Source organism: Pyrus communis, chromosome 12 (genome assembly GCF_963583255.1).
Source record: "Pyrus communis chromosome 12, drPyrComm1.1, whole genome shotgun sequence".
Lineage (NCBI taxonomy): Eukaryota > Viridiplantae > Streptophyta > Magnoliopsida > Rosales > Rosaceae > Pyrus > Pyrus communis.
The window spans coordinates 16045234-16067413 of record NC_084814.1 but is presented as its reverse complement, the minus strand read 5'-3'; the positions used below and the strand labels follow the sequence as shown (position 1 = coordinate 16067413).

Below are 22180 nucleotides of genomic sequence, written 5' to 3'. Positions count from 1 at the left end.
TTGAGGAATGGACGGAAGAATCCCATAACAATCATCTCCATTATCTTCTGCAATGTCTTCTTCCATCTGTTGCTAGGAAGACGTGGATGCTGAAGTCATTTCTTCGTCCAGATCATTGAGGTCAAGAAGTTGGAAGACCTTTTTCCAGATCTGCTTTAGAAGAGCATGAACTAGAATGCTCAATTAAAGACTTAAGTTTTTCAGCCTTTAAGAGAGTATTTGATGTCGGTAGAGATGATTTATCATTACGAGTTCTTTCATTCGTGATTCTTCTGACCTAAAAGGAATGAGGCTTCAGGTGTTCTAGATTAAACTTGCCCACCAACGAACATAAATCCTTCTGTCTAGCTGAGGAACATAGCTCCAAGCGTCATCATAATCTTCATCGAAATCATGGGACCATTTCAGGATCCAAGAGAGTTCATAAATCATCATGGAAATTTTTTGAAGGAACCCGGCTGGGTTAGCTATTTTATGCAGCTTCAAAGTTCGGAAGCATAGGGATGGGCCTGGCGGGTTACAGGTACGGTATTTTCTTGTGTAATATGCTGCTGAATTACAATTTGTTCTTACGTAGAAACTTACAAAGATCGATCCGTTTATGGTGTATTTTAGCTTGCAACGTGAAGTGGCTAAGGCTGCGAGGCGAAGACGTAGAGCTCATACCCGAACAAGCTTTAGTTCCACTGAAACCTAAGGATCTCCAGATTGCTAAGAAAGCCCAAAATTATCATTGTAACTCGGCACTTCTAGCCATGTAAAGTGTAGGCTTTGGGTTGCATTGTAGCCTTGAGATGGTGACAACAGAAAGCGAATGACAACGAAATCACTGATATAAAAAATAAAAAATAAAAAATAAAAAATAAAAACGAATTGCATACTCTTATGTTATTTAACAATCATAAAAAAGTGAAAACAACTCTACAAATAATGTTTACAATAGTCATATCCTCTCACCAAAATGGAATCAACAGAAGTACAAATGACACTTTGATTTTACTCCGGGTGATCCCCATATGAATTTAATTGTGAACTAGACTTATCTGCAAATGTACGAATCACGATGCGGAAATCTCAAAATCGGATAAGAAAAAGAATGACCTCTCAATATTCTTTAACAAAATCTTCAGCCCCTCCTCGACCTGAGACTTGCTTTTTTTCCTTCCACCATGAAAGTTTTGCTGCCGTCCAGCTGCACACAAAATCAACAAATTCATTGCTTGCATAGACACAAAAAATTAGACAAGAAACTGAAAAATAAAAAAAATAAAAAACTCCAAATTCAGAAAGGGCATGATTCCTTGCCATGTATCGGTGACCGAGCACCCCCTCAATAGTAGTGAGATAAGTGCAACTTTACGAGGTCCAAGGATTTTACAAAAGCATTCTATGCCTCGTTTTTGTTCGCTTGTATTGGATTGGATTAGCCACCACATTCAATGTATGTTGAAGCAAAAAATGGATGTCAACTTTAAAATCTAGTCAAAGTTTCCTTCTATCTCTAATCCAACCTCTAATTTCAATTTGGACAGATTTAGAAGATGACATCCATTTCCCGCTTCAAGATACATTGACTCTTTTGAATTATCCAATCCAATCCAATACTAACCACCAAACGAGGCCATAATATTTCTTAGCTCAAACAAAAACAGAGACCATACCTTTTGTCTCAAGTAAGCAAGAGCATCTCTCTTTGAAGAAAAGTTCGAGAAAACAGAAGATGAATGTTCATCGATCAAAGCTTTCAACGTTTTCAGCTTCAGTGACTCTCCAGGTGCCTGGGCATGGAATAGAATTAGTGCCGGAGAAATTCTGCGAATCACAAGTGCAATTTTGGAGGACTCACCTGACGAACGAGCTGTTTACAAAGCTTTTTTAGCTTCATTTTTGGTTCATTGCTAATTTCCATTTTCAACAAGTCATCTTCTCTTGTTTCACAGGGGAACCAAGATCAGTAGAATCTTCATCATCGCTATCATTAAATGAGGTCTTTTTCCCCTCAAAGTAGCAACCGGCTACTTTCTTTTTCCGGTCCTTGATGCCTAGTCCTTGCTTTCCAGTTGTGGATTTATCCTGGAAACATAAGATGCGCACATAGAGATGGTCTTACCGATAATGCAACTCTTTTAAGTAATGCATGTTAAAGAAAAAGGATCCAACCAGGAAAGTACCTACCTGAACAAGATTGTAAAGATTTACTTGATCATCCTCGTAAAACATTTTTCTCTCATTACCATTTTCAGACATTTCTAATTTTCTTCTTTTCATCTCTGCTCCAAGCAAACCTCCGCGGGTAAACCCATATTTACGGCCCCACCAATCTGAAGGAATTTCTTTGCATGCTTCTCCTGTAACAATGTGATAAGATCATTACACAAAACAATGGTTCAAGCAAGCAACCAAAAAGCACAACCATTAAAAAAAAAAAGTAATCTCATAAAAACTTCATACAAAGATTTACTTTCTTTTAACACAGAAGAATCTACCTTAAACTAAAACAGTAGAACGTGATGGTAAATTGTGGGCTGTTCATATTTAAGCCTTTTATAACATCACAGTTTAGTGAAAAACACTTCAAACTCAATATTTTAGAGAAAAGCCCAATTTACTTCATAACACCAAAGGTATTTGACAACCACGAATAAGTTAGAGCATGACAAGTAGATAAATGAGGGTTGTTCTACTATTGATCTCTTGAAGTGTTTTTCTCTTAAACATATAGTTGCTGAGGTGTTCTATCTAATTTACCATTAAATTGTAGATGCTCAACAAAATAAATATTATGGGGTCACCTTGAAGAGCATTCTCCAGCCTCAACAAAGGTTACTAAAGTATGGCTAACATAAGAGTTTCGGTGGTGGTGTTTCATGGATAACCCTAAACTTTTATTTTATTTGATTGGGCCTCGGGTGTCTCCCTTCCTAGCCCCGAGCTCGGAGAAGGAAGAGATAAGAGGGTCCTATGGGGAATGTGGTCAGAAATCCATAATAGAGTCCGACCACAACGACCGAATTGATTATCTTTATGCATAAAAACAAAGAATCAGGTATCATGGTAATAAAAACAAACAATCAGGTATCTGGTCCATTGATTGTAGGAGTCAACTCATGATTTGAACTACTAAATGCTTAACTTCCTTCTATGTAAATCTACTCCAGGTTATTACCTTCAGGGCAAATAACTTGAATCTCAAATGCCTTGTCTGACTCTACTTCTCCATCCAGATCGAAATTAATCCCTGGAGACGCTGCCCTTCTGACCTGCAGCATGCATGTAACACCACGGTTAGTAATGACATAAATGCACTCCCTTCTGACTACTCATTTTGCAAGAAATATTTTTCAGTAGTTAAATCGTACAAGGATTCCTTCAATATCCTTAGAAGAATAAGCATTGACAAGCTTTCCTCGTTCTCTTCTCCTATATCTGATATTCATAGACAACAGGCAGAAATGATTTAGCATCAATAAAACATCTAGTAATGAAAAATCAATAATTTCCAAAGAATTAAAAACCAACCTTCCCTGTGGTCGAGTAGCCTTGGCAACTGGCTCCTTAACATCACGAGGCAATTCAGTATCACTTTCCTCTTGAGTGGCGTTCGCCTCACCAACTATAAGACAAACAAAGACAATACTCCTCAAACTACCATATCATAATTCTTCACATTCCTCAAATACAATACCCTAGTTAATCTCGGCACATACATACCTTCATCACTGGGTGGCGCTGCTTGCTGCCAATCAAAAGAAAAACTAACAAATAAACACCATATGCCACACGTCGGGAAAGCTTAAAGCATACTTGAAATTGATTGAATTAGGTTTCAAGAAAATGTAAAAAGCTTACAACTTTCAATCTTTTAAGGATGCTATCGAATTGAGTCGTATCGAATGCCCATTGGTTAGGCTTCTCTACACCAACACCTATTCAATACAATCATATTAACACAGACCTACAATTTTTCTGTTTCCATTCACCAAAAACCAAATAATAATAAATAAAAAAGTTGCCATTTCCAAGATAATTTCTTACTTCAAACAAGCAACTCAACAAGCAGAAAATTGAAATGATAACATACATATAAACACAAACACATATACGTATATGTATATATAGAAAGAGATAGGACAAACCAGCATTGTCCTGCTTGTTTTTTACTCGTACGTAACCTTTGATCCCCTGCTTGTCTTTCCCAAGACCTTCTCCTTCTTCCCATCCCTATATTTACAAAACCCCAATTAGTAATTAACTTCAGTAAAAATAAAAGCCCAATTAAAATGGAAAAGAAAATTTGAAAAGCATGTGGGATTATACTGAAGAGAGGCAGGGGAGCACCATTTGTTTCATGAGGCGGAAAGCGGCGGACTTTCTGGCGACGCCAACGTAACAGAGAGGGGCTTCGGGGGCCGCCATGGTTAGGGTTTTGCTTCTCTGACTCCGGCGACCCACCAGCCACGATTTGCGCCCGTCTCTGTTTTTGTTCCGGGTGTCGAGGAGTAGAGAGAAAAAGGAAGTTGCGGAGCGAAAGCTCCAAACCTAATGGAGGAACTCAGGGACTGCGATGGTGCGGTGTTCGGTGGAACACAATACGAGGTCGTTTCGGGTTATCCAACTTGTTTGGGTTGGGTTTCGGACTCGCGAGTCAAAATATAGGTACAAAGGTTTGGGCCGTTTGGCATTCAAATATGGTTTTGGAACATAATTCATAATTTCTGAACGGGTTTTATTCACAACTCACATCTCACTTTACTACCTCTAAATAAGGTTTTGACATCTCTTCATCTGCAAATAATTTTCGATGTGAAAATATACACTGGTCTTTGAAATTTGAATACAAAGAAGTGGATCAGCAGGGTTCCAAATGAATTGGCTTATTTGGAAAAGCCTTGTTTTTTGGAATATTTATCTCGTGTCTGATAATGCATGGTTTCACTCTGTAAAGAACTCCGATTCATTTTCTTGAAGCCCATCCACTTCATCATAAATGATCTGCTTAACCTGAAATGGTGAAAGTTAAATTTCACCATACCTAAAATTTGAATTTTGTGACACTTTCATACGATTTGGATCAAAACTAATTATTTTCTTTACATCTTTTTGGACTTTGTCAGCCCAATTACAACATTATTGCTAAATAATCCTAATATTCAATATGTGACCAAACCTCAAAGTATAGCAACAAATATAGTTACAACTCAAGAATCAATAACTTCAAAGTTCTATCGACCTTTAAATTCGACATCCTTCTCTAATTATTAGCCAATAAGAGAACTATAGAAGTGAAATAAATATATAAGATGTCGGTTTGATTCGATTTATAACCAATTTACAAAAAACAAAAAACAAAAAAAAATCAAAAACTCAAAATTGTAACCAAACCAATTGACTACAGTTCTGTTGAATTTTGAACCGTTTACTCTTTTTTTGATCAAAATCAAAATCAAATGGCCATTACAATTTTGAAATAAGATTTGAACTTATACCGTCATGCAAAGCTCAACACTTATTCAGTATTGTGATAAGGGGCATGTGAGTTCAAATGTACTATTTATGTCAGTAGCTGAGCCAACAAATAAATCTAGCCAAAGTTTTCAACCACCTTAGGACGATAAACAATGAAAGAGAATTATTCCTCATTTACAAATTAGGACAGTGGGTGGGAGAGGTGGCACAGCACACAGGACATAGGGTCCTCCTGTCCTTCCTTTATAAACATGGCAAACAATCACCGGACGCACCTCTGCTTCGCCAGCGTGTTCTAGAACCCGCGTGTCCCTAGATTGAGGTGCATTTTTGATGGGGTCTTTGTTCGGTGACTGGCCGTCGTACAACCCTCACAACTTCAGCCAGCTCCGACCATCCGATCCTTCAAACCCTTCTGTGAGTTTTCACCTTCTGAAATTCTGAATCAAACCCCTTTTTCCACCTTCTTATTCAAGCTGAATAATCGTGCAGAGATTTCGTTTTTGTTGAAGTTCTTGATTTTTTCTGAATTGGGTAGTTCTTAATTCAGTTAAGGGTGAGGAATTCTGGTTTTTCTGTCTGCATCAAGTTTATTTCTGCGACCTGTTTGAATTTCATAGGAAATTTGGAGTGATTTTTGTAATTAATTATAACTAGGAGATTTTTGTGCAGATTTTGCTTCTATGTTTATGGTAATTGATGTTGCAGCAATGTCGTTGTAATTTTGTAATGGTAAGGTGTTTGTAGCTTAATATAAATATAGAATTTCAGGTCATAAATTTACCACTTTTGTTGAATGTCACAATCCTGAAATCGGCTTAATGATATTTGGTTAAGATAGTGCGACTGTTTGGAATTGGATCATCGTCTTGAATTATGCTATATGTTTGATTTTGTGATCAATGAACAATAAGCTGTTGTTGCTTGTGATTTGTAATATTTTGCTCTAAATTACGTACGATATTTCTGTTAATCACTTCACTGATCTCTAAAAGTTTCGTGCTTTGTTATTGCATTGATCTTATATAAGTGTAATTATCAAGATTGGTGCTTTGTTCCAGTTACGATATACTGTACTGTATTGCTCATTTCTCATAGAGTTCGTAAGAATTTTGAAATCAGAAGCATAATTCATAGCTATGCAATATCTCATAATTTTTAACATTCAGATTGAAGTTACATGGTTAATTTCCATTTGCATGAAGCTGTCACTGGCTTTCTTAGTTAAGGTAGAAATACTAGCATTTAAAGAGCGTCCTAAATTAGTTTTGCTTTCCTGAATCTGGGCTATAGAGAATATCCCCGTAACCTGTCAGATATAAGGCGCTTTTCTTGTCTTCTGATTGGCGAGTTCTTGTCAAAACCAACCCAAAACCAAAACCAATTGGTAACGGGTGGAGAGACCTTATTCAAGTTTAAAGTGTGAGATGTGTGGTTACTATATTCTCATCATTGCCCTTCACGTATAGTGGAACTAAGTCCAACATGTGTGGTTAGCTATTTTAGGGCACATGAAGTGTGTATGAACAAATCGGGCCTGGGACGGAATGAATTGTCCACTGCCATGTTTAATTTTCAACATAAACATCTAGTGCTTGAGCTTTTTCTGGAAATGGTTGATATGTGCTATAGCTTGGAAACTGAATTTTGGATTTGTTTCAAACCAATTGAGCTGGCATTGTGGGCCACTAGGATATAATCACTGAAAACGTTACAATGTTACAAACATAGAAATATAGTAAGTCGGAGAAAATTACACATGCTCTTTACATCTCATACTCTAATTATAGAGAGAAGCATGATTTTTGGTAAAGGGTTGTTTCGTGATGATTCTGAGTCATACGTTCATACATTCTGGTGGGTATCAGCCATTGTTTGCCTTGAGTTAGTGTTGATGTGGTGAAACGAGCCTATCTAATGAAAATTATCTCTCTGTTCCAACCACGAGACCAGTATATATTTGAGCTTATATTCTGCTAATAGAATTATAAACAATTTAATTACAGCTGAAGAGTGCTGGCTGCTTTGCCGTTGGACCTGCTTTTGGTCACAGCCCCAGATTAGGATGGAATGTTCATTGCTCAAGTAATATTTATAGCCTTTCGTGGGTCCCTAGGGTACTCGTAGATGCATCTTCAAAAACTGAAGGGATATAATCAATCTAATTATTGTTTTCTTGTTCTTTTAGCAGCCAAAAGAAAAAAGGAAAACGAGAAGATGTTATGAGTTATGCTATGATGTAAATTGATCAAAGTCAAATGCATTCTTTTCTTCTTTTTAAGTAATGCTTCCTTTTTTGTCTGTAGAAAATGACACCTGCAACCTATTATCCTACTCACGACCGGACTCTTCCGCCACCTGATCAAGGTATTAATGAATTTGTATTTCCCTAGTGTTTCATTCTGGATTGTTATTCTTTTCTATTATTTCCCTACTTTTCCCATTTCTGTTGATTAATTTTCCTTTCCGTGTTGTATTATTGTGACTCTTTAAGAAAGGTCCATTCTAGTTAGTTAAGCTTTTTAAATTAAATCCTGAAAACTGGAAGTGGATCTGTTCTGGACGTGGTTTTGACTCTAGATGTTCTTTAGGCAATGCGAAATCGTGTAGTTTGACAACGTGAAATTGACCTATCAAAACCCCTTTGCAGTGATAACTAATGAAGCCAAGAATATCCTTTTGAGGCACATGTATCAGCATTCTGAAGAGAAGGTAAGTGATCAGCATTACATCCGCACTTCACGCCCGGTTTCCCCCTTTTCACATGAATGCTTACATACATACACATGATTGAGAGAGAGTGAGAGAGAGGCTTTCTTCTAGTTTTTCACGGACTTTTTCATTGCAGTTGAGACAAAAGAGGGCAGCGCCCGAAAAACTCTCACCGGAGCCTGTATGCAAGCAACGCAGGTATTCTGTCTCAGATACTGCCCAATAAGCTAAACTGCCTCTGGCACTTTCCAAATGGGCATGACTTGTTTGATGCTGAAAATTAGAAGCTCAAGCAAACCCATCAATGTGAATAGTATTGTCAGTGTCAAGATGCACGGTGTGTGCCTCGTCGCAGACAGAAGAGGTTAATGCTTGCACGTTTGTGTGTGTAAACCAAGTTATACAGCTTAAAAAGGAATGAAATCGTTAGATACATGCTTTGCTTTATATTCTCTTGCCTTAGCACCATTGGCTTTGTTTGGTACAGAGATTGGATTGGAATGGATAACCCTCTAAATTCAAGGTGTTTTGAAGGTAGAAGGGGAATGATTTTTCAACGAGGGGATTAGACTTGAAGAAAACTTATCCCTTCTAATTCGCACATTTCGGAAGGATTGGAATGGAATGGACAGTTTTTCTTGTAAAGTAATCAAAATCTCCTACCACCAAGTTTGCCACATAATTTTCATTCCTTACAAACATATCGTGAAAATAGTTACTTATCCATTCCAATTCAATCTTGTATACCAAACAATGTCATTGAGAGAGGAACCATGTTCCTCGCAGAAAATGAATGCATAAATTTAGGTGCAGAAATGATTCTTATATGAAATGGGTTCATATTACCTCTATCTCAGAGTCGCTTGACGAGATGATTAAAGAGGGGTTCATGTGAACTTGTGATAAGCAAATTTTCCTCATGAAAGAAAATAAACATACCAACATACAAGGCTTGTTTGTCTTTGTATTTGGCAATTTTACACTGCCAAAATTGTAATTATTATTCTCCGAATCAATTTTCAGAAATGGAGATAACAAAACTAGTTCATCCTCCATCCATCCATGGGTTAAATCCTCCGTTGCTAAGTCCATATTCGCCGATTCATAAGCCACCATATTGCCTTCGCGTCGTATGTAAAAGCCAATCCCTCTTTTGCTGCCAACAATTTTGTTGTCTTCGAGCATCTAATCCTTACCTTATTAATAAATAATTTCCTTACCAAGTTAGGAAACTGAAGAATATGCCACTGAACACTCGAATTTCAGTTGAGACAAAAAGTGGGTCCCGCTGGCTCAGCTATAACGAACACTGACAGAAACCAGATACACAAGAACGCCGTCGTATCGAGTCCTGTGCCAGAGCTCCAAACCTTCAGCTATGGCCATGGCACCTACTCCACCGTGCGCCTCCTCAATCACCACCGCCACAACCACCAAGCCACTCACCCGCTCTCTTCCTCGCTCCCACCTCCCCGCCCTAAACCCCTACAGCCTTCAACCATCCTTGACTCCTCTGTCTCTCCGAACCCCCAAAACGACGCGCAGGCCTGTATTTTGCGCCTCCGCGAGCACGACCTTCGAGGTCGCCCAGGTCCCGGCTCCCGCCACTCCGTCCAAGCTCTTGCCTTTTCGGGTCGGGCATGGGTTCGACCTGCACCGGCTGGAGCCCGGGTACCCTCTGATAATCGGCGGCATCGACGTACCCCACGATAGAGGCTGCGAGGCGCATTCCGACGGTAATCCCTCCATTAATCTGCTTTTTCTTCCTGTAATTTCACTTTTTGTATTTAAAGTTGCAAACTTTGGATTCAATTTTGAATTTTCGAATTGATTTTTGTGTGTGTAGGAGATGTGTTGCTTCACTGTGTGGTGGATGCGATATTGGGGGCGTTGGGGCTTCCGGATATCGGGCAGATATTCCCGGATTCGGATCCTAAGTGGAGGGGTGCAGCTTCCTCTGTTTTCATCAAAGAAGCTGTAAGTTATCCTCCTCCTCATCGTTCTTGCTGGTTTTGATTCATTTGAGCTTTTTTCGTTGAGTTTAAGGTTTCATTTAGCTTGCGGGTGTGTAAACTTTATGTTTTGGGTTTTCAGTAATCATTACTTTCGATGAATTGTAACACTTGGGATGAAAAAAAATCTGATTGTGTGCTGGTTATGATATGAACAAATAATGGGAAATGATTTCCGCACACTTTAGTTTTTTCTGCACATGCACACCCTTGTTTATTTGTGCTTTGATTCTCTTTGAATCCGAAGGTTAGAAATTAACAAAGGTGTGTAGAAAGGGAAGTCAAACTAAGCAGTAAGCAATATAGTTGAGGGCTTTGAATTGTGTGATCGTGATAAATATTTGGAGGACTACAACAAATTGTCAAAATTATTAGAAACTTCTCAAACGAAAGAAAATTTCAGTCTTTTCCGATAAGATTGCATTCAGAAACATTGAATACAATAAGAATGTATTAGAACATTGAACCTTGAGTCCAGGGAACTGCTAGGCCCCAAGACCCGAACTTTGAGTTTGAGGTGGTCAGAGCTCCAGTTCAAGTACTGGACCTCAGGGCCCGAGGTCTTGACCCTATATTCTGTCCAGACTCCAGAGCTTCTGCCCCTGGAGTCCAAATACCTGCTTAGAGTCTCAAGTCTTGAGTGATGTAGGAGCACGTACGGGCATTGGTCCAAAACATGGATTGCCTGTTCTGCTCGAATATCCAGTTTCACGAGCCTTCCAACCTCGGGGACTCAAATCTGAGTCTCAAGACTTTGGTCGTGGCTGCAAAACTTGTCATGGACCACCATCTTCATACATTTCATGGTTTAAAAAAATAAAAATAAAAAATCATTTTCCTTAATACGGAAAACTGTTGTAACTCTGTCAAAACAGACCATGAGTTGTTGAATGATTTATTATACATGGCAATTGCAAGGAAGAATGTAAAAGAAAATGTATTTAATATGTAAGAGTGCTTATATTCTGTGATATGGTATAATTTCAGGTGAGATTGATGCACGAAGCAGGTTATGAGATTGGAAACTTAGATGCTACTTTGATTCTTCAAAGACCGAAATTAAGCCCGCACAAAGAGGTTATGAGGGCCAACTTAGCTAAGCTGCTTGGAGCAGACCCCTCCATTGTGAATCTCAAAGCTAAAACTCATGAGAAGGTGGACAGTCTTGGCGAAAACCGAAGCATTGCAGCTCACACAGTGGTTCTTCTTATGAGAAAGTAAAAAGAGGCCTTTGATTGCAGTTCTGAAATCGTTGCAATTGTAGTTTATCATGGCTGTTGTATGCCGCTGTGCTGCATACAACTTATAGGTAATCAATTTATGTACTCGACACGACTGTGCATCTGAGAAATCACATATATGAAAAGTTATTTCTCTTGTTCTGGATTTCTTTGCAACAGTCATCATATTTCAACATGATGCAAGCATGACATGATATATAATCGGTAACAGATTAATTTTGCCGTCGGCAAGCTTTGGACTTGAAACCATGTGTTTTGTTGCTGATCAAACAAACACGTGCAGAAATTTGTTTGCAAAGGCCAATCAGTTTGTCAAATTTGAATTCACTTATGCTTTTATGAGTCGCAAGGTAAGCACTTTTAGATTGTGATAGTCGTTTTTGGTATTGCTTAGTCGACTTGGACGTTGGAATGGAATCCAAAAGATTGAAATGCATTGAACCTGATCTGACAGATCCCAATTTTTCCATGTTTATCAGCAGGCTTGGAATGGAGTTGAAAATATTGAAGCTTTTAAGCTTGCCATAATGTTTTGGTTGATTATACCAAAGAAAAAAACTTGGTATTTAAATTCATAATTAAAAGATTGAAAAGAGAAAATTAAATCTTTTGGTGGTGGCATGAGAGGCTTGGGCGTAGTCCAGTTGACTAGAGAAGTGTGTTTTTCTTCGGCATCTAAGTTTGAATATGCATTCATATAGTTTAGGTTTTTTTTTTTTTCTTTAGACCAACTACAATTGTTGGGTTCAAGCTTAAAATTTAAGTTTTAAATTCGCTCAAAATTTCTCCAATCATTGGGCTAGAAAAAGGTTTTAGGTTAAAACATGTTTTGGGGCCAAATTTAACCCCCAAAAAAACCCAAAGTTAGTGGCTCAACTCAGCACTAGGACCTAGTTGTTGACATTGTGGGCTACTTGCGAAAAGACTAACGACTATTTTTTTTATCGAGGTCCATGTGGTTGGACTGTTTGTTCAACCAACTGTCAAGATTCAAATTTATTTAAAAAATTAAATTTATAAATACATTAAATCAAACGGTTGTAATCGAATATAAGAAAATCTAACGGTAAAAACAAATATAACCAAAATCAGATTCAACGACTAAAGCAATTATTTAAACCAAAATTCACCCAAAAACTCTATAAATACCTAGATATTTGTTCAAACATTCACGCAGAATCCACTTTCGCCAAACAATTCCTCCCTTTTTTCTTTCTACCCACCTATGTAGTTGTGTTTAAGAATGGGGTAAGTTGTGTGGTTTCCCATGTTCTTTCATATGGTGCATATGTGTAAGAATGAGACAGGTTTAGTGGTTTTTTTATTACTTATCGAAATTTAAATATCTATTAGTTAAAATGTTCATAAAAATAAATTAGGATAATCTACATAAATTTTATTTTATAAAAGTTATTGAAAAAAATTAGGCTAAAATTATTCTTTAATAATTTCGGGTTGAAATTTTAAGGCAAAATCATTGGAGGAGAAAAATTATTTATGGGTTAGAACATAAATTTTCTAGGCTAGGAATCGAGGTTGAACCTTGGTGACCTGTGGGGTTCCTACTAAGGAAAATTATTTTTACAAACCTCTTTTCATCCCATGACACATCTGTTTCAAGAATCTAAGGGTTTGCCGTTCATAAAAGAGGAATGACATGCACTCGGTTTTCTGTGATTCAAAGGTAAAGACGACTAAAAAATCTTTATTTATTGGGAAATCTTTCAGTCCATGATAAAGTTGGATGATATTCTTTATGTTTAAAGTCTGAAATAACCCTGAACATAACTCATGTGCAAAACACGTGATTTATTTTGGATGAAAAACTTAACAGAGTTAGGGTGATATGACAAATTAATGATTCCGAAAAGTTAGTATGACAAATCCCTTAAACTTTTAGTTCATGTGACAAATTAATAAATATATATAAGTTCATATGACATTTCAAAAATTTCTCAAAAACAAACGTAAACATGAATGTGCAGAAAGAGAAAAAAGAGTGCACAAATCATTTTCGATGAGTTATTGTCGCCATGGGGAATTGAATTTTTCTTACACGAATCAATCTTTATGGCATGTGACATGGATATATCTCTTGTGAGGTTTTCTTTTTTCAAGTGTTCTTATTTATTCAAAGTTTTCACAATTTAAAAGAACAAACAAATGAAAACCATGTGGGAAGAGGAGAGGCGTACAATCTTTTGAATATCCATGACTAAATTGATTCCAAACCCAGAAGGCAGAGCCAGTTACTCAAACCGGGCTCGACCATTTCAAAGAGATACAATGGACTGCAATTTTCTGCTTAATTAATATTGTTCAGGGATACTTTTGCAAAGATTTGAATTGGAATTAAAATTTCAACTCCCCACGTGGAGGTGGAACCATTCCAATTTCTAACTTATGACCTTTGACAAAAAAAAGGAAAATATTTTCCACTACCTGTGGACCATATAACCAAACAAAGCAAAGCCGGTTCAACGATACACTCTGCTGCACTGATGGCAGTAATCTTTGTTACCATCTGGAGATGCTGACCGAAGAAAGTCTCAAACTTTGACCGATAATGTTAGCAATAGCCACCCTATATCGTTGACAAAAATGACAATAATAGCAGATAGCCACCCATATTTTAAATTCTTTTTAAGTGAATCAATGAACGGAGTCGAACTTGGAGCCCGTTTGGTTCGCGGAATGAACTTTTTTGGAGTTTTATTTTATTTTATTTTTATTTTTATTATTATATACAACGATGTGTTATTATTTCAATGTACGAACGTCATAACTTGAACAGTTTATTTTCTTAATTATTATCGAAAAATTACTTTTAGAAAAATTCATTTAACATGGAGACCATTTAACCGTGTGTTGAACAACTAATAGTCGGCTGGTACCAAACAATATTCTCATGATTAAAAGTCAATTTGTTTGATTTACAGAAATGATTAAACGGTCTCACAATCGAATGATTTTTTTTCTAGAGATGATATTTTTGTTCATAATAAAGATAATGAATCGTTCATATTATTTTGTTTGTACAGTAAAATAATGTCACGTCGTCATGTAAAAAAGATTGACTTTTTCCATGTAAGAACTCAAATAGTCTTCGTTTAGAAATATACCATACATTAAAATGGTGCCAAATCAATAAAAATGGACACGGTTCGGTTTGATCCACTTTCATCCCTAAAACTCTTGATTGAATCCACCCATAGAACCAACCAATGAATGGAGTTAAACTTAAGGAACGTTTGGTTTGCAGAATGAACTTCTTAAGAATAGAACTCTCATGCTCATTTCTAATTTTATCATATTGAACAAACTAAGCATAATCAACAAACATGATTAAATAAGAATGTGTAAAAAGAAAAAAATGGTGTGCGTTTTCATTAAATCTCCTTTCATGCACTATGATCTGCTAGAGACAAGGGTGGAGCCAGGAGTGACACCATGTGCTATAACCTAACCTAACCCCAAATATTTGTTTCAGGTATTATATTCTCGACAACGACATTGAGATTTCCTACCCAATCTCAGAGCTTTAATTCGCAAACTAAAGGGATATTTTATGGTACCTTATTACTCATCTAATCATTTATTTAAATTGATCGTCTAACAACAACCCCTTTTTTTTATAAAACACCCACACTCCCAGGCTGAGCGGAGGTGGGTTCGAGCAAGAAATTCTATGAATGCTAGTGGTTTTGCCTCGTATCATATGACTCAGATATCAATCCACTAGCACTCTCAAACATCTGGTTGAAAAGCAATTCTGAGGTGCATTATTCCACCAGAAAAAATGGCGCACTATTCCACCAAAAAATAAAACCTGAATTTAATATATATGGGATCAAAAGTTGTACGTTCTAGATGGACCAAGTATCCTAAGATGTTTTTCTGTTCGATCCAGATTTCAAACCAAGCATGCGTGTATCCCATTCACACTGAAGATTACTTGAAAATCTTGACAACTACTACATGATGCTTGGGAATGGCGAATGTTTCATAATTTATACTTAGCCGAAACTTTGGGGAGTCTCTAGTAACAAGACACCAACCCTAAACTTCGATGGATATGATGCAATTTTGGTGGGTCAAACATTGAAAAAAACTTGTGTTGAGATACTCAGATCAACGTCATCCATATGAAATAGAAAATTTAAAAAGTAATTTTGTCATACCACATCACCTTTATTGACTGTGTTGATCATCTAATAGAATTGTTTTTTTGCTATAAACTTCCCAATAGGATGGTTTAACTAAATGTAGACCAGATTAATCCAGAATATTAAATGGCAAAGTTATTGATGATGGTTGACAATCGCCTTCAAAACTGGATTTGGATACCATCTAGATCTCTTTGTGAGAATTCTAGGGATCCTCACATTCTATCCGTTTAATGTACATCGTGTAGCCATTATGAATTTTTTATTTAAAATTAATTAACACAATGAGTACCTAACAAAAACTGATCACAAAATGTACGATGAACAAATAGAATGGATCCTCTTTGTCGGGAGAGAATCCACATCCTTCAAAACTAGTCTTGTCTGTCCTTGCAAAAACGAAGTGACCAAGAAAGTGTGTGTTTTTTTCCAACTAAGCTTCAAAGTCCTGGTTATATCTCATATATACTGTTTAAGGAATAGCAACCATATTGCTCCATCATAGGAAGCTTCATCAGATTCTCACTTTTCATAGCCATCTGAGACCAGACTTCCTTTATAAATACAATTGAAGAAGCTGCATTAACTAAATCACACATCCGGTTTTTTTTTGTGCCTTGCATAATAACCGTCGAAAGCAAACCATTTAGCACAGTAAGACTACCCAAAACCCTAGACCTCTAGCTCTTCTCTTCTCCGTACACTTTTGACAGAATTCTAACCGCATTGCAAGGATTTTTTAGGCATTTAAACAATGGAGTTTACTTTGAGCAACCAACAGCAACTGTTGTCTAAGATAGCAACAGGTAATGGCCACGGCGAAAACTCTCCATATTTTGATGGATGGAAGGCTTATGATAGTGATCCTTTTCATCCCACCAAGAACCCTAATGGGGTTATCCAGATGGGTCTTGCAGAAAATCAAGTAAGAATTTCCAAAAACGAAAACTTAATTCTTTTCTAAGTTGGGCAATTTTCGAAGAAATTAACTCTTGGTTTCTTCTCCTTTCTGCAGATGTGTTTTGATTTGATCCAAGAGTGGATTTTGAACAATCCAGAAGCCTCCATTTGCACAGAAGCAGGGGTGAATGAATTCAAGGACATAGCCATATTTCAGGATTATCATGGATTGCCAGAGTTTAGAAATGTATGCATTGACGTAATATTACAATAATACAATAATCTTAATTGGCAATATTTCATTAACATTTTGGCTATATATTGACTAAGTTTTTTGGTGAAATAATCTACAGGCTGTTGCAAATTTTATGGGAAAAGTGAGAGGAAATCGTGTCACATTCGAAGCCGACCGGATTGTTATGAGCGGAGGAGCTACTGGAGCTCATGAGATGATAGCCTTTTGCTTGGCTGATCCTGGAGATGCATTTCTGGTGCCCGTTCCTTATTATCCAGGGTTCGTTTGGATATTGTTTTCAAAGTTTGATATGATGAAGGGAGAAAATAATTAATAATATGTTTAATACCACAATTAGCAATTAAAAAGTGGATGTTGGCCTTTAATTTACTATCATTTTTGGACCAACTTGGCCTTCGGTGGTCAACTGATTGCCTTAGAACAATGCATTGAGTTACACAATTTGACAAACTGGAAAAAGATGCTTGGGGGAAAAAGGAGGTCCATTTTCTTCAGAAGGACAGTTTACAACTGTTCAAACTTTTGGACATTATTATTTGTAAATGCATCCATCCCTTTCTTGGTACTAGCTAATTGGTTTCTTATAGAATTCAATTCTTACCTACACAACATGTGACATCTCATGGTCAATTATGCGGTGGTGTCATGCGAAAGAGTTCAAATATATTGCATTATTAGTTTGGGATGTCCAACTGGCGAATTAGAGTATAGATAAGTCCTCCAACTTAAGATGAATTTTCCATGATGGTAAAATCTTTCTGATGAAAACTGTTAAGGCATCAAAGTTTGAGTCGAGGATAGTGCTTTAGAAGATACGAAAACATTTTAATGGAATTATACAACTAAAAGTTGAACTTATTCACAACAGTTACATGTATTGTCCAGCATTTTGCTAAATTTTTTTGCTATTTTATTGCAGTTTTGATCGAGATTTGGGATGGCGAACGGGAGTACAACTGATTCCGGTTGCCTGTGACAGCTCCAACAATTTCAAAGTCACCAGAGCAGCATTGGAAGCTGCCTATGAGAAAGCTCAGATTGCAAACATCAGAGTGAAGGGCTTGCTCATTACTAACCCCTCAAACCCCTTAGGTACTGTCCTTGACCGAGATACCCTCAGAAGTTTAGTGACATTCATCAACGAAAAGAAAATCCACCTAGTCTGCGATGAAATCTATGCTGCCACCGTGTTCAGTCAGCCAAGTTTCATAAGCATAGCCGAGATCATAGAGGAAAACATCGGATGCAACCGCAATCTTATTCACATTGTGTACAGTCTTTCAAAAGACATGGGGTTCCCTGGCTTCAGAGTTGGCATCGTATATTCCTACAATGACGCTGTCGTTAATTGCGCACGAAAGATGTCGAGTTTTGGATTGGTTTCGACACAAACTCAGCATCTGATTGCATCAATGCTGTCAGACAATGAGTTTGTGGAGAGATTTATAGCACAAAGTGCTAAAAGGCTGAAAACAAGGCACATGCGCTTCACAATGGAGCTTGCTCAAGTCGGCACAAGCTGCTTGAAGAGCAATGGCGGTCTTTTCGTATGGATGGACTTGCGTAGGCTGCTCAAGGAGCAGACGTTCGAAGCTGAGATGGTGTTGTGGCGTACAATAATCCATGAAGTTAAGCTCAATGTGTCACCAGGTTCTTCGTTTCACTGCCCCGAGCCGGGCTGGTTCAGAGTTTGCTTTGCCAACATGGATGACAAGACCATGGAAGTTGCTTTGACACGAATCCGAACCTTTGTGCTACAAGACAAGGAAGCAATTGTGCCGAGGAAGAGCAAAAGGTTATGGCAAAGCAACCTTAGGCTCAGCTTTCAGTCTCGGCGAACGGATGACAACATGATGTCTCCGTGCATGATGTCTCCTCATACACCGATACCCCAGTCGCCTCTTGTTCGAGCCACTTAGAGAAGTGACTGATCTCCCAGCTACAAATGTTGATCATGATGCATTTATTCCCCCTTAGTTTCTGGATTAAAATTTGTTCATTATTTTCTCGTGGAATTTTGAGTGGTGGATACCTTCTTTCATAGGAAAAGAACCAAATGCCACAATGGGAATTTAGATATCGGGTCATTTTATACCCTCTCTTCCCTGAAGAGTTCATTTTTTCTTTTTTCACCTCAGTGAAAAAGGTTTGTATTTGTTTTTTGTACGACAAAAGTTTGTATCTGTTTGTAACAATTTATCTTACAAGAAACAGAATTCATTGTTGATTGTTTTATATCAATATTATTGTGAAGAAGATATTCTTGAAGAACAAAATAAGAATGAAATCATTTATATGATGATATACCTAAGATTATAATTTATTAGGGCTGGACATTGTTGGTATTCACAAGAGTTTGCTAACTCAATACCAAAATATGTGGGTGATAAGTTTACAAACTCTATCACACCTCTCACTTTCACTCTCAATAAAATTGGACAAGGAAAGAAATAGAGAAATAGAGAAATAGAGAAAGGAGGGAAGCAACAAGCTTTGGTAAAACACTTGCACTTAGATATATGAAAAGAGAGTTTACAAACTCAATAGCTTACAAGCTGAAATTAAATGAATGGGAAATGGGATTCGGATGGGATGCTCTAAAGCTTAGCAAGATGGCCTATTTATACAAAACAGAAATTAATAAACAATGCAACAACACATGCAATGAATGGGGTGTTTAACATCTTTACACCCTTTAAAACACATGCAGGAACTTTGGACAGTCTAGCACACATATGCAGCTATCTTTCCAGCTTGCAATCAACACTCTTTCGGCTAATACATCACATGGCAGCACACTGCTGTCTTGTAATCAGCTTTCGGCTAACAGATGGAGGGAGCAATGATCTTTGTAGTTGCTGGAAACAACCTGGAAAGAAACTAACAGCTTGCTTTAACCATTAACAACCTGTTTTGATTTGATTTTCCAACACACCTCCTCAAATTAAAACGCCTTTATGCCTAGCATTTCACGTAGCAACTTGAATGGCTCAACTGGCAGTGGCTTTGTGAATATGTCAGCCACTTGTTCCTTGGTGTGACAATAGACAAGTTCGATTGTCTTTTGCTTCACATGGTCCCTCAGAAAATGGAACCTGGTATCGATGTGCTTGCTCCTTCCATGTTGGATTGGATTCCTAGCAAGCTTGATAGCTGAGACGTTATCCACATGAATCACAGTCGATTCCATTTGTGGATGACACACTGACGATTTCTTAACCAAATTGCCTCACACACGGTTGAGGCTATAGCAACATACTCGGCTTCACACGATGACAAAGGAACAATTGATTGCTTTTTTGAAGTCCATGAGAAAGCTGTTGATCCTAAAAAAAAACACATAGCCAGTTGTGCTTTTCCTTTCATCTTGGTCACCTCCCCAATCACTATCTGAATAACCAAATAATTTTGCATCTTCACCAAAATTATTAAACAGACCATAGTTTAGAGTACCTCTTATGTACCTCAAAATTCTCTTGGCGGCCAGCCAATGAGACTCCTTTGGTGTTTCCATGTATCGACTCACGAGTCCAACACCATAAACTATATCAGGTCTTGTGATTGTAAGGTACCTTAGGCTTCCAACCAAGCTTTTGTACACGGTTGAGTTTACAAACTCACCTTCTCCTTCCTTAGATAGCTTCAATCCAGTTGCAACTGGAGTGTTGACAATATTGCACTTGTCCATATTGAATTTCTCCAATATATCTCTCATGTACTTTTGTTGAGAAATGTAGATACCATCACTTCCTTGCTTCACTTCTATGCCAAGAAAGTATGACATTAATCCATTGTCAGTCATCTCGAATTCACTGAACATGGATTGCTTGAACTCACAGAACATTGCTTCATTGTTTCCTGTAAACAACAAGTCATCTACATAGAGACAAATAATTAAGAACTCCCCTTTTGCACCATTCTTCATGTAAACTGAATACTCGTATGGACATTTCTGAAATCCATTTTGGTGAAGGTAGTTGTCAATCCTTGAGTTCCAAGCTCGTGGTGCTTGCTTGAGGCCATACAAAGCCTTCTTCAAATGATACACCTTTTCTTCTTCTCCTTGTACTTGGAAGCCTTCCGGTTGTTCCACGTACACTTCTTCCTCAAGAACTCCATTAAGGAAGGCTGACTTGACATCTAGTTGATAAATTTTCCATTTATGATGAGCGGCAAGAGAGATTAGTAATCTTACCGTGTCAAGTCTTGCAACTGGAGCATAGACTTCATCATAGTTCACTCCATACTTCTGTTTGTAGCCCTTTGCTACAAGCCTTGATTTGTATCGATCCACACTTCCATCTGCAATGCGTTTGATCTTGTAAACCCACTTGACACCAATAACCTTCTGATTTGGTGGGAGGTTTGTTAACTCCCAAGTGTCATTCTTCTCGATGACATGGATCTCTTCTTCCATGGCTTTCTTCCAACAATCTTCTTCCACAGCTTCATTGAATGAGAGAGGCTCGTGGTCTGCATAGAAGCAGAAAAAATTGGTTTCTTCTTCTTCTTGTCCATAAATCTCTGTGAGACTCCTTAACCTCACTGGAGTTGAGGAGCTGCTTTCCTCACTAGATGTAGAACCACTCCTTGCAATTCTGTGCACTGGAGTTGTTGTGATTGTTTGAGCAGGCTGTTGCTCAATAGGTGGTACAACTTCTGGTTCTTCAAAATCAGTGGAGACGATCTTCTCTTTACTGACTTCTTTGTTGTTCCACTTCCATGTCTCTTCCTCACTGAAGATGACATCTCTACTAACCACTAGTTTGCCAGTTAGTAGGTTGTAGAGCTTGTATGCCTTGGACTCTTCACTATAGCCCACAAACACACACTTCTCACCTCTATCATCAAGCTATCTCCTCTTGGCTTCTGGAACCTGAGCATATGCAACACACCCAAAAACTCTTAGGTGTGCAACATTCGGCTTGTACCCACTCTAAGCCTCTTGTGGTGTCATCCTCTTGACACTCTTTGTTGGACATCGATTCAACAAATAAATCGAACAAGCTACAGCTTCTGCCCACAATTCTTTTGGCAAATTCTTCTCCTTAAGCATGGACCTTGTTATGTCAATGATGGTTCGATTCTTTCTTTCGGCTATCCCATTTTGCTGTGGGGTATAGGCAGCAGTAAGTTGATGCCTAATTCCTTGCTCCTTGCAGTATGCTTGGAAAGCATTGGAGGTGTACTCTCCACCTTTATCTGATCTCACAGCCACAAGCTTGTGGTTACTTTCAGCCTCTGTGAATGCCTTGAACTCCTTGAAAATTTTTAGGGCAGTTGACTTCTCCTTGAGAAAATAGACCCAAGTCTTTCTACTGAAATCATCAATGAAGGTAATAAAATACCTATTACCTCCATAAGACATGGGATCCAATGGACCACATATATCTGTGTACACCAACTGCAGTGGTGCCTTTGCTCTCC

The 22180-nt window shown here is 37.8% G+C and overlaps 3 protein-coding genes and 1 pseudogene across 3 annotated transcripts; 3 read left to right on the top strand and 1 right to left on the bottom strand.

Annotated features, from left to right (window-relative positions):
* Positions 1-858: 858 nt before the first annotated feature.
* Positions 859-4643, bottom strand: LOC137711394 (G-patch domain-containing protein 1-like; annotated as a pseudogene).
* A 967-nt stretch (positions 4644-5610) lies between these two features.
* Positions 5611-8625, top strand: LOC137711098 (DET1- and DDB1-associated protein 1-like). Its single transcript, XM_068450302.1, has 4 exons — positions 5611-5883; positions 7773-7833; positions 8117-8178; positions 8315-8625. Exons 1-4 carry the CDS (start codon positions 5800-5802, stop codon positions 8402-8404), a joined length of 297 nt encoding a protein of 98 aa, XP_068306403.1. The 5' UTR covers positions 5611-5799; the 3' UTR covers positions 8405-8625.
* An 801-nt stretch (positions 8626-9426) lies between these two features.
* On the top strand, positions 9427-11567 carry LOC137711147 (2-C-methyl-D-erythritol 2,4-cyclodiphosphate synthase, chloroplastic-like). Its single transcript, XM_068450355.1, has 3 exons — positions 9427-9914; positions 10025-10155; positions 11178-11567. The coding sequence occupies exons 1-3, from the start codon at positions 9557-9559 to the stop codon at positions 11409-11411; spliced, it is 723 nt and encodes a 240-aa protein (XP_068306456.1). The 5' UTR covers positions 9427-9556; the 3' UTR covers positions 11412-11567.
* A 4645-nt stretch (positions 11568-16212) lies between these two features.
* LOC137711192 (1-aminocyclopropane-1-carboxylate synthase) lies at positions 16213-18918 on the top strand. The gene is made up of 4 exons (XM_068450400.1): positions 16213-16522; positions 16613-16744; positions 16851-17011; positions 17673-18918. The coding sequence occupies exons 1-4, from the start codon at positions 16352-16354 to the stop codon at positions 18670-18672; spliced, it is 1464 nt and encodes a 487-aa protein (XP_068306501.1). The 5' UTR covers positions 16213-16351; the 3' UTR covers positions 18673-18918.
* The last annotated feature ends 3262 nt before the right edge of the window (positions 18919-22180 follow it).